The 12,323-nt window shown below is 31.5% G+C and overlaps 1 protein-coding gene across 6 annotated transcripts in view; it reads left to right on the forward strand.

The window, feature by feature from the left end:
• LOC150095108 (MAP/microtubule affinity-regulating kinase 3-like) overlaps positions 1–12,323 on the forward strand; it is a 360,635-nt gene that overhangs the window by 201,221 nt on the left and 147,091 nt on the right. For all 6 annotated transcript variants that reach the window (XM_090411526.1, XM_090411530.1, XM_090411532.1 and 3 more), the window contains one exon: positions 6,037–6,172. In XM_090411526.1, coding sequence (XP_090267652.1) covers positions 6,037–6,172 — 136 coding nt within the window. The remainder of the gene's footprint in view (positions 1–6,036; positions 6,173–12,323) is intronic.

Below are 12,323 nucleotides of genomic sequence, written 5' to 3' on the forward strand. Positions count from 1 at the left end.
GAATACTAATAATGTTAAGTTCCTTACTGATATTTTCATTTTTAATGTGATTGATGATTCCATCATCTATCATTCCCCTAATTGTTCTCGGAATTCAGTGGTCTCTAGTTTTTTGATCAGCTGTTTTACTTCTAACCTAGCTTTCAGATCTGTAAGGTAAAATTGATTTCAACATGTCTTGTATACAGCTGCTTTTGTATTTACAGTAATTTCTCTTTTATTGTATATAAAATTATTCAACTGACTCCCAACCATACCACCAGCTTTTCTCAGAACTAAGTTTTCTAAGTTTTTCCTTTATAATTTTTCATAGCCTCTTTTCAGATACACCCACATAAATCTTATTAGGACTATTAAGGAAATTCATCTGAAATTCTCACATTCAGTCTTATTTCTCTTTTTATAGATGGGTAGTATGAGAGCTCTGCTCCAGTCATCTGGAATTCGACCCTCTGATCATGCCTTCTGAATGATACAATTCAATACAATTCTTTTATACAATAACTAATAATAAAATAGAACAATTATAACAATATACTGTTATAAAAGCTAACTGAATGTGAATGGAATCCTAGCAACCTCAGCATATATTTTTTTTTTATTTATTTATTGTTTTATGAAGTTGAGAACTTTTACCTTTTTACTTAAAAGGAAGCATTTTACGCCTTCTCTTTGGCATATCCAAATTGCCAGCATCACTACTCTTGTGCTTTGGGGCCATTATTAAATAAAATAAGGGTTACTTGAACACAAGCACTGCGATACTGTGCCAGTCGATCTGATAACTGAGATGTGCCAAAACTCTGTGAAATTATTATCAAGGCATGGGCCTTGTAATATTATATAAGTGACTAACAGGTGGGTAGTGTATACAGTACAGCATGGATATTCTGGATAGAGGTATGATTTACATTCTGGGGCAGGATGCTGCGAGATTTCATCATGCTATTCAGAACGGCATGCAATTTAAAACTTCTAAATTGTTTATTTCTGGAATTTTCCATTTAATATTTTTGGACCAGGGTTAACCGTAGATAACTGAAACCACAGAAAGTGTACCTGGGAATGGGGCTACAGTACTTCAATATTTAAGCATATCTGGGTGAATAACATCTACTCCAACTGCCTTTCCATACTTCAGATTTTTTGATTGGTTTTTTTCTATCCTCAAATATTGGTATATATACTCCTGACTATTCCTCTAGAATATTTTTTTACTATCATCTGATGCTTATTGTTTCAGTTATCATTTTCCTAAACTAATTACTCCAAACATCTAGAACATGTTTATCTTCAGTCTTCGTGTCACTTTTATTAGCTCTGATTCCTTGTACAGTACTCTTTCTTCTATCCCTGAGTTTTGCCTATAGCCTTCAGAACATTTTGCTACCTTTGTGATATTTTTTTCTGTATTCTTACCAGTCTTGCAGTGACTTTTGTTTAGCTACTTTTACACACTACATTACTTATGTTTTTCTCTCTTTTCTCTCAGAGCACGTGCTGACTTCAGTATGTTTCTTTTTCATGACTGCCTTTTTTAACTGAGTTCAATTTGGATTTCTGGTTTTACTATCTTTGCAGACAACTTTACTATATGCCTCTCTTGTTGAATCATTATTTCTTTAGTCTTCTATTGAGTCTCCAAGGTTTGATTATTGTTTTCAAAGTTGTTCATTTTTTTTTTAATGATAATTGTATATTTGAGTCTATTGTTCATCTTGATAGCTGTTCAACGTTGATTCTTTTTAAAAACTTTTGTACATATTTCTCTTTTCAATCTGAAATTCATTTTTATTCTGCTCAAAACTAAATGGTGATCTCTTTCTATTTCAAATTCCATTATGTACTCTTGTGTCCTAAACCAGTTTGAAGCTATTGCTATCAACAGTAACATAGTCAATGAGACTTTTCTTTTGTCTTTTCTCCATGTGAATTTGCAAACATTTTTATGTTGGAAGAACATAAAAACATTTTTATGTTAGTGATTACTAGTCCGTATCCTGAAAAGAAATCTAGCAAATACAAAAGAGCAAAAGCCAATAAGAATTTCTTATTCGCTTTGCTCTTTTATAAATTTTTCCAACATATTCCTATGTACTGACGAAGGGATAACTGTGTGGTATTCATTGAAATATTTATATGTTAACCACAGTTAAATATTTAATTGATTAAGACTAATTTAGTACAGATTATTTTGGTACATATATCATCTGTGCATTGGGGGAGGGGGATTTATTATAAAATATTACAATAATTTCCCAGGGTTTTGGCATGAATTGTCCATCATTAAAGAAAGAATGTGTCAAAGTTCTTCTACATCACTCTAATCTCAACTTTAATGATGGGCTGCTCTGTGCCAAGACTCTGGGAAATTATTACAATATTATATAATTACCCCCTCCCCCCTATATGCACATACACTTCATTTGATCCTAACAGTATACTTTTTTTACCTGGCCGTTTTGCAACTGCATACAAGGAAAGCTTCCATTCTCAATGTACCTTCATTGTTTTTAAATTTCCCATTGTCATATACTTTTGCATTGAAGATGGTTCATGATGCACGTGGCAAAATATCTGTACTATAATTAGCCTTAGTTGATTAAATGTTTAACTGTAATTAACATGTAACTTTCAATTTCTCTATGTCTGGTATTCATTTCCTAGTGTGCTGTTTAAATCTTCCACAAGGACCAAATTTTTCTTTCTCACTTTCCTTCTCTGATGACTCAAATTTGACTTCTTCCTTAGTAGAAGAACCTTCTTTTGTACCTATGATCCATAGACGCAAATAAGTCTCATTTCCCAATTTTTCATCTTTGTCCATATCACCTAACTTGAAACCGGCTATCATGCAAGAAGATTGTGCTTAGTGTAGCTACATCTTTTATCTGATCAGTATTGCCTGAATGTAACAAAATGTTACATTGAGGTGTTACATTACTTGGCATCTTGTTGTGCCATCATTGCCTTTTAGTTTAAGCCAATGCAGAATACAGTTTGGTCAGCCAAACCCTAGATTACTAACCTGTCCTCATTCGTTCCATATTCAGATTCAGGTAATATATTTATTTATTATTATTTAGAAGTATCCTACCTTTTGCCTTCTTTGTTTTTATAACACCAATTATGTAACATAGTAATTCTTCTGTCTTTTCACTTCTTTTCTGTTGATACTTCTAATATTGATGGTGCCTATTTCGAATTCTACTGAAACTTGAGTTTGAATTTATTCTACTAGTAGACTTCACTTGTTCATTTTGTTTTTCTGATTAAGACAATGGGAACTTGCTTAACTGAGTGTGATGCTCTGGCTGGCATTACATGTCATCTTGTTGTGCTATCATTGCCTTTTAGTTTAAGCCAATGTAAAATACAGTTTGGTCAGCCAAACCCTAGATTACTAACCTGTCCTCATTCATTCCATATTCAGATTAATGGATTCTAATTGGGTGTGCTAAGAGAATGTGAAGTTTGGACATTAGGTTAGAAATCCTGGTTAGTTTTTTGAATTCCTGAAAAGGGTTGTTTAGTCCCTTCCAGTTATATAACTTTGATCCTTAAGTGACTACTGAGTATAATGTGAATGGAAAAAAAGAATAAAAAAAAATTGTAAATATTTGTTATATACTACATTACAGTCTACTTTCATTATAGAAGCTAGTAGGGACCTCAGAAATTGTTTGTTTATACTAGATAGTTTGTTATAGTGAATTTCTTTTAGAATAGTTGTGCTTATCAGGGGTTGGTCAGGACTTTTTTTTGTAGTTTGTTATACTTGTATATACTACTCTACCAAGCACATACTTTTCACATATTTGGTGATATGTCAGTAAACACATGTTCCCAGTATAGAAATACACAACTCAAACTTTGACCATAACTTTAGTGAAAGCCAAATTTATCATCAAAAAGTATTGTTACTGATTTTACACCCAGCAAAATCCATTTTGATGTCTCCATTGTAGTTGTTTTCTAGAACTTGGAATGTCTCATGTGACTATTCACATTGATGTTTGATGGAGAAAACACATCTAAAAATAATAATTAACTAAATTTTATTTAACTAATTAGATTATTAAGACATATTTTGCTTATTTCGAATCAGCCATAAAACCAGAACATTCTCCAAACCTAAACAAATTCAGCATCATAAAAATCTGGGTACCTATTTCTGAGATCTTAAGCAAGATTCTGTTACTACATTCATAGAGGGCACCAGTTAGGACTGTAGAAGCCCACCGTTTAGTCAGTCTGTCTTCCTACTAATGTGCCTGCATACACATTCTTAGTATATTTCTTTGCACCCATGAAGGTATATTTTTGTGACAAGGTAAAATATTGGCTTAATAATCTAATTAGCTAAATAAATTTAGTTATCTTTAGATGTGTGTTTTCTCTATTAAACATCATCATCATGAGTGATAATCATTGTCTAAGCATTCATACCAGATCATATGGCTGGTTCTTTAGCTCATCAGAAGGTATCTCAAATCTTCAGAACTATGTGAGCTGATTAAAATTGTTGCATCAAAACACATGCTTATAATAACTCGGGCATTTGGTAGCTACTCTAGATCTTTATTGCAGATCTGTAATATGCACGAGATCTGCTACAAAAATCTTGAGATACACTTTAGTCAGTTCTCACTTCAGAGCGAACTCGAAGGAATCGGATATAGTTTATTATAGTGCATTTCCTTTAGAATAACATAGGCCTGATCAATATCTGTGGGGGGCTTTGATTATCTGTCTTAGTATTGGAAGAACATAAGTAGGCATAATAAAAGAAATAGTTAGAAATATAAAACAACTTATGCGTTTCTTATATTTCTACTATTTTTACTTTTATATTGTTATTGATAAGTTACTGTTGTTTGCAGTTTTGTTGTACTCGGATATACAGCTGGTTAGATATTCCACATTATTTTGCATCTTCTTCATCCAACATGAATTTTAGGCCAAATGGCCTGTGTTCTGGTCTCATGTCATTGCTTTTTTTTTTTTTTTTTTTGGTATTCCAGTTCTTTCTCGGTTTATTTTATAACAATAATTCGAAGTCTGCTATTGTCCATTTGATTTAGATGTCATATCCATTTTTGTTTATATTTACTAATGTAATAATTTGTTATTACATAGATTGTAAGATTCTTTGTTTTGTGATGTTGTATAATATAGGATGTCTACATTGGACTTCCCTAGTTTCAAAGAATGGTAAAAAATTGAAATGTGGAAATAGGTAAGGTTTGGGTTGTTCAAACATTCCAGAAAGACTACTAGTTTCATCCAGAATTTTTTTTACAAAAACTTGGTGATTTTGACACCACGGTCCATACACTAAGTAGTTGAAACTAGAGATGTCCAATGTGGACACCCTGTATATCAGCTATTTCTTAAGAATTTCATTTCTATAGTTTGGATTCATTTTTCAGCTGTCTTTTTTTTTTTACAATCCATGTTTTGCTTCCATATAACTAAACTAGTTTTATAAAGACTTATGTTTTGTAACAGTAACCACTAAAATTGCATTGGTATCGAAATAACATAAATAGCATTATGCTATTTACTTTTGCAAATTTTAATTTTTGTCTTTTCATCTTCATATAGTATTTTGATATTTTACTGTCCATCGTCATCTTCATATGATAAAGCATATTCCACATACCTGAAAGTATTTACTTGTTCTAATATTTTATTATCTATCACTACTATTTTACTTCTGACTTGATTTTCTCCTTTGAAAGCCATTATTTTATTTTTATTTATTTTTTGATATTTTCATATACTGTTCTGAGATTTCATTAATGATTTTACTGAACTTTGAAAATTATCTTCTAATGTAGTTAATACATTTTGTCCATTTATTTGCAAATAATAGTATTTTTCACTTTTATTGTGGATTTGTCTTCTCTCCAAATTGTTATTTTATTATATATTAAAAAGTAGAGGTATATAAAAAGTATTATATATAGTAAAAAGTATTAAAAAATGCAATAAAAGTAATCTAAGTTGATGTTATCATTGTTATTATTTTAGGCAGAAAATTTGCTGTTAGATGGAGAAATGAATATTAAAATAGCAGATTTTGGATTTAGCAATGAATTTGTTCCTGGGCAGAAATTAGATACTTTCTGTGGCAGTCCTCCATATGCAGCTCCAGAACTTTTTCAAGGTATGTCCATTCAGCAGATAAATTCACTGATGAAAATAATTTTTTTTGAATAACTTTAAAGTGTTAGAGTTGTTATTTAACAGATAATAACCACTAACATATTTGTTTCTTTACTACTTAGTTATTAGTTATATGTTAATCATTTTAAAAACCTACTTAACTTTCTTGTCTGAGATTGTCTTAATTTTTTTTCTACCATAACATATGCCCTCAAAGAAAGTTATGAATGTGGTAATAATAGCTGTAAATACAAACGAATAGGAAAAAGAAAACCAGGACCTCCTCTAAAGAGATTCAACATAACTTCTAAGGCTGGGACAGACCACTCTAGGCCTAATTCCCTGAAAAGCATGATGATGATGACGAATACTTACTGTCCTCTCCCGTCGGGGACGAATTGAGTCTTCCGTGTTTCCACAACAACCTCCAGGAGTCTCGGTTTCTTTCATGGCTGGTGACTCTCTATATGTTGGTAATCCGGAGTTGACCTTTATGTTATGCAGTTGTTATCCATTTAGTTCTTGGGCTTCCTTTTTTTTTCTTTTTTTCTTCTAATCTTGCATACAGAATGAGGTTGGGTAGCTTTATTGATGGCATTCTCTCGAGTTGAGAGAATTGAGTCGGGAGAGATCAAGTCGAGAGATGATGGTTACCAGCAAAAAGGAGAGTGTTTAATTTCACAGTAGGAAAAAGTTTAATACCTTGATGGAAATTTTTATTTCATTTTATTATAATTTCATTTAAATAAATATCAAAAAGAGTTGCTGAAAGGGGACATCCCTGTCGGACTTCTGGTTTATCTCTCTTAGATATGATAGTTTATAATTGAATCTTATTTGTATTTAATTATTTTCATATATACTTATGATAACTTTTAGAATACAGTAAAACCCCCGAAGTTACACGGTAGGTGGGGCCAATAAAAAGTGTGTAAGTCGAATTCGCATAACTCGGGGTATAATTTTGCATGTAATTTATATATACAAACATACAATTGGGACCAAAGGTTTACAAAAAAAAACACCTATTTTTTTTAAGAAATATAATCATAATTGTAGTTTTTCGTATATAAAAAAAAGAAAGTTATTTCGATGTCGATGGTTTCATAAAATCTAATAGATTCGTCTGATGGCATAATTATTTTTTTCTTGTCATGCAAAATTTCTTCATAGCAAGCTAATGATTTTTTTATTCCTTGCCTTGTGGCTACAATTTGTTCCTCGTTAGAATCTATGTCCTCCAAAATCTGTAAACCTTTCTTTTATGATTGTTCTTACTGTGAATTCCTGTAGACCTTTGCTAGCTCACAAATTTTCATTCTGCCTTCAAAATCTTTAATAATGTTGAGTTTTGTTTCCAAAGTCAATGTTTTTCTTTTCTTGCTAGCTGTAGAAGAATCGGACTTGCTTCTTTTGGATGACATTATTATTTTTTATGTGATAAAATTTTTACCAAGAACATAACGTTAAACAATCGCAAGGTTTGTAGACTATAAAAATCGTGTATGAATGGAGACCGCGCGAACGAAACATGTCAGTGCTTGTTCACAGCATGTGCGACACTGGTGAATGCGGCTGGTGCCTGAAAGATACGACTAGTGGTGAATTTTTTAACTTTATCAAATGCTTTTTCAAAGTCAATAAATGTAATATGTATTTCTAAATTGTATTCTCTCTTTTCTATATTATTAATTTTAGGCAAGAGGCCAGGTCTATACATGATCATCCTTTTCTACATCCATTTTGTACTTCTAAAATAAAGCTTTCAGAATATTTTATTAGTTTGTTATTTGAAATTCTGCTATATATTTTGTAACAGGAATTTAGAATACTTATACCTCTATAATTTTTAGGGTTATCACTATTACTTTTTTAAAGATAGGGATTACTATTGTTTTTTTTTTTCCATTCTATTGGTGGGTTACTTGTTGAATAGATTTTATTTAAAAATAATAAGAGTATTTCTTTGAACCTTATTCTTGCATATTTATTTAATTCTGAATGTAACTTATCTTCTCCAGGCGATTTTTCCATTTCTTATTTTATGACCCTATGCTATTAGAGAGTAGAGCCTCCATAGCTAATTCAGTATAGATGAAGCGGAGGTAGGTTTTTTTTTTCACGCAGAAACGCAGGTTTTTCATCACCCAGAACAGGCAAACTGGTCTTGTGAACACACATAGATTACAGTCTTGAATACTTGCCAGCCATATTCCAGTTCCAAGCCCAGATGAAATTGGGGGAAGCATTGGTGAACTACCCTGTAAAAATCTCACCAGGAACACTTTGTGGGCAATGCCTACAAAGTCACCTAAGGTCAGAAACAACTGAAAGGTAAAAATCACACCACGCTATTAAAGGTGTATTCATGTGACAGTATTATTGAAATCTAAGGTCTCTGTTTGTATTTTGATAACACTTGCCTTGAACATCTTATTTTAAATTAATGCATTATGAACTAATGGTCTCTTATAGCTAGGTAATTTAGCATTCATATACTTGATCTTTCTCTATACTTTGTGGTCTAGCTGACAATTTCATGTTTCTTAGGACAAATTGGTTTGTTTTTCATTGTATGTGTATGTTATGTATGAACAAGTGAGTAGAGATTAGGTTTCTCCTATGTATATTTGTGTGGGGAGAGGGGTAACCTCAGTATGATACCGTTTAACTCACCTTCAGTGAAAAAGCCTTTATAAATATTCTTTGCATCCTGTATGGGATTTAAGCTCTAGTCATGCTACTTCTGCTGTGAAGACTAATCTCTTGATGGAAGAATTCCATTACCGAAATGCATACAACACAAATGATTTGTGAAGATGCTTGGCTAGTAGTGGATTGTGTTACTTGTCATTATTTTCAGAAATTCTAATTTGCATTGGATAATGTTTTAAGTTTTTGTTGTTTGTGTTCTTGTTTCTTCACAAAAGAGAAAAAATAACATTCATTTTGGAATTCTGTATACATATATTTTGTCTGGGTGAAATGAAGCTAAACATTGTATCTTCTTCAGAATGCTGTATAATATCAGTGCTTTTAATAAGTTTATAAAAGTTTGTAAAAGCTGTCATGAAATAATGATTATCTAGTATTGATACAGCAAATAGCATTTGTTGTCTGATTTGAATGTTGGTATGTCTCTTTGTCAAAATTTTCATGTGGGTGCATGCTTATCACAGTGTTTCCAGTTGTAATGATGTTTATTATCCTGCTTTTAAGGACCTTGCAAAATGTTATACTGAAAATAGCTTTCTTTCATTTCTAAATTATCACATTTTTGTGAATCCCACCCACAAAAGATTGTGAACTGTAGTATATTAGTGCTTGCATCACCTGGTGGAAAGATAACTTGGAAACCCCACTCTAAAGACCAGATATGGAACTTTCACTTCACTTCACTTCATGCCCCAAGTAAGCAAGGTGGTGGTTTCACACTGAACAGTGAAATTTATCTACCACCTAAAGGCATGTACAAGCATCTGTGCCATGATTTAAACCTGTTGTTTGGGAGATGGTATGTTATCCACTCAGACATCTAGACTGGTAAATTACATAAAGGTATGTACAATAATACAATGCATAATGTACAATAAAACTGCTTTAGTTTAAAAGATTTGTGATTTTTAGGATACCCATTTCCGCTAAATGTATGCAATAATTCATTCTGATGGGTCACTATGCTTTTCATTCTCCAGAAAAAGTAAGCCTTTATTCTCCACCTTTTGTTGTCATTGTTCTTCATATCTACAGATGATTTTCAGAGTTATGGGTAATAAGATCCTAGCCAACATCTACTGATATCTCATGTTTTCACCTGGTATTATTGTTTGAAAATGGTATCACATTGGTAGTTAATTCTTCCGACTTGTGCAGTTTAAAACTAGTTTCTGGGAGGAAACGGTTCTATTTACCCAAATTGTTCAGTAGTTGGCACAGCCAAAGATTAATTTAGGAACTGACTGGAATCAAGGTTAGAAAAAAGTTCTATTTGGCAACAAGGATATTTTGCATTTCTATGTTATATACACTAAATGCAGTATATAATTTTCACAATACCATAATTATTCATTCTTTGAATGTTAATACTCAGCTGTACATGCTGCCGTAACACAGGATGAACAAAAAAGAATAATGCAAAAAAAAAAAAAAAATCAGAAATTGAAGCACTGATTTATTTTATTGACTTGTCAGTTTATAAGCCATGTTTCAGTTCACATCAAACAACCAAACCTACATGGCAATCGCCAGCAAATGTGTAAACATGTAAACATTTGATTTCTTCCATTGTATTAATTTTTCATAAGAAACTGAATAAACATAACTTACTAGCAGTCATTATGATTGCTAATGGTAATACTGTTTTGTGTAAACATATTTAAACACTGTGTTAATGAAATATTTTCTCAATAAATAAATCTTTTCTGTATGAAAAAATTCTTTGAAAAATTTTTGCTGAAATTTTTGAGAAAGCTTAAAATAACAAGAAAAGGAGGCATGGTACTGTTTTGCCATCTGTAGAATACTAAATGAATGTCTCCCTCTCTCTGTTAATGTAATATATAAGTTTATTATTGAAATATTAAAAATATTGTGTGCATGTCTATTAAAATACCTTGGGTTGTTTCTCTGTCTTACAAATGCATTTTCTAATATAAGAACATTGTTGCTGCCACTGTTATCATGACCAGACTAAGAGATCTGCTTTGCATGTGTAAAATTAACTAGTGTGAAAAGGTAATAACTGTTTTAATTACAATATAAATTAAATGTATACTTACATAAGAGTAGCATAATTTCAAGAAATAAAATGTATTTTATACAAAATGTAGCTAGAAAAATTTTCTTATTAAATTATGACTTGTTTGTTACTGAAACATTTTAGGCTGAATATAGGTTGGTGATGTGATGTCAGACTTATTTTTTTAAATGCCTAAACACATCACCATTCATTATTAAAGAAAGAAAAAAGAAAGCTATATACCACTAAATGCTATTCTCATCTTGCCATTGCTATTTTTTTGTAGAGGCTTCCTGATTTTTACACATTATATGATGACATGTATGGATTAAACAACACACACAAAAGAAGGTAAAATCACTGTGATTTACAGTATTTCATCAATAATGTAAGTCATCATTGTAGAGATAAGTACATGTAAAGATAAGAATGTACTATGATAATTGAGAAAACAGTACTAGTTGTTTGTCTATAGCATTTTGTTCACTAAGCTGACCTTGACAATTTCTTTCACTGCTGCATCACACTGCAAGATTTGAGAGAGAGAGAGAGAGTGTGTGTATTTTCCCTGAGAATATTTTTATTTAGCAGTTGAAATTTATAAATGCAGTGCTCTCTCAGTTATCCAACTCTCAAATAACATGAGAGTTAGATAACCAATAGTCACATAACCAATTCTTGAATGGATTAAAATGTTGCGGGATTCCTGAGACAGCACTTTACATTTATATATTCAGTTAACCATGCTCTCAGTTAAACTGACCTTCAGATTGCTTTTCTGTGGGACCAGATAATTGAGATATCACTGTATAACAAATTTAAACTGCAGTGATACCCTATTCATGTTCTTAGAAATTTGTGCTCTGATGTAACAGTTGCATCTCATTAACTGAACAGCAGCTTAGTTAGGCATTGTGTTTTTTTACTGTCCTATAGCGTGTCTTTACGTTATGAATGTACTTATCTCCCTGACAGTGTCAGTGACATTACTGAAGAAATGAAAAGCAACTTTATTTTCCTTTTGTGTGTATTTGTTATTATTTATTATCATTGCCATTGTTTTCTGTTGTAGAAGAATCACAGCAGATACAACATGATGAGACAGATATATTGTAAGATAGGCTTATATTGGAATAATAATGTAATAGAACAAAGTCTGAATAGTAAGAATTGTACACATAAATTTTTTTCATATGTCATGAATACTTTGCATGACCTTCTTCCACATATTTTTAGTAATATTATATTCATATTATTAATATGATCTTATATGTTAATCTTCATTATGTTATTCTTAGTCCAACACAATTTAGATTTCATTAGTAATTCCTGTTCTTCCAAATTGGTCTATTCATTAAGTCTTTAATTTGATCATTTCTGTTCTTGTAAGTCAATTTTAACATATCTATCCATA

The sequence above is a fragment of the Typopeltis vanoorti genome, chromosome 21, assembly GCF_054136105.1.
Source record: "Typopeltis vanoorti isolate ZY-2024b chromosome 21, IOZ_Tvanoo_1.0, whole genome shotgun sequence".
Taxonomy (NCBI): domain Eukaryota; kingdom Metazoa; phylum Arthropoda; class Arachnida; order Uropygi; family Thelyphonidae; genus Typopeltis; species Typopeltis vanoorti.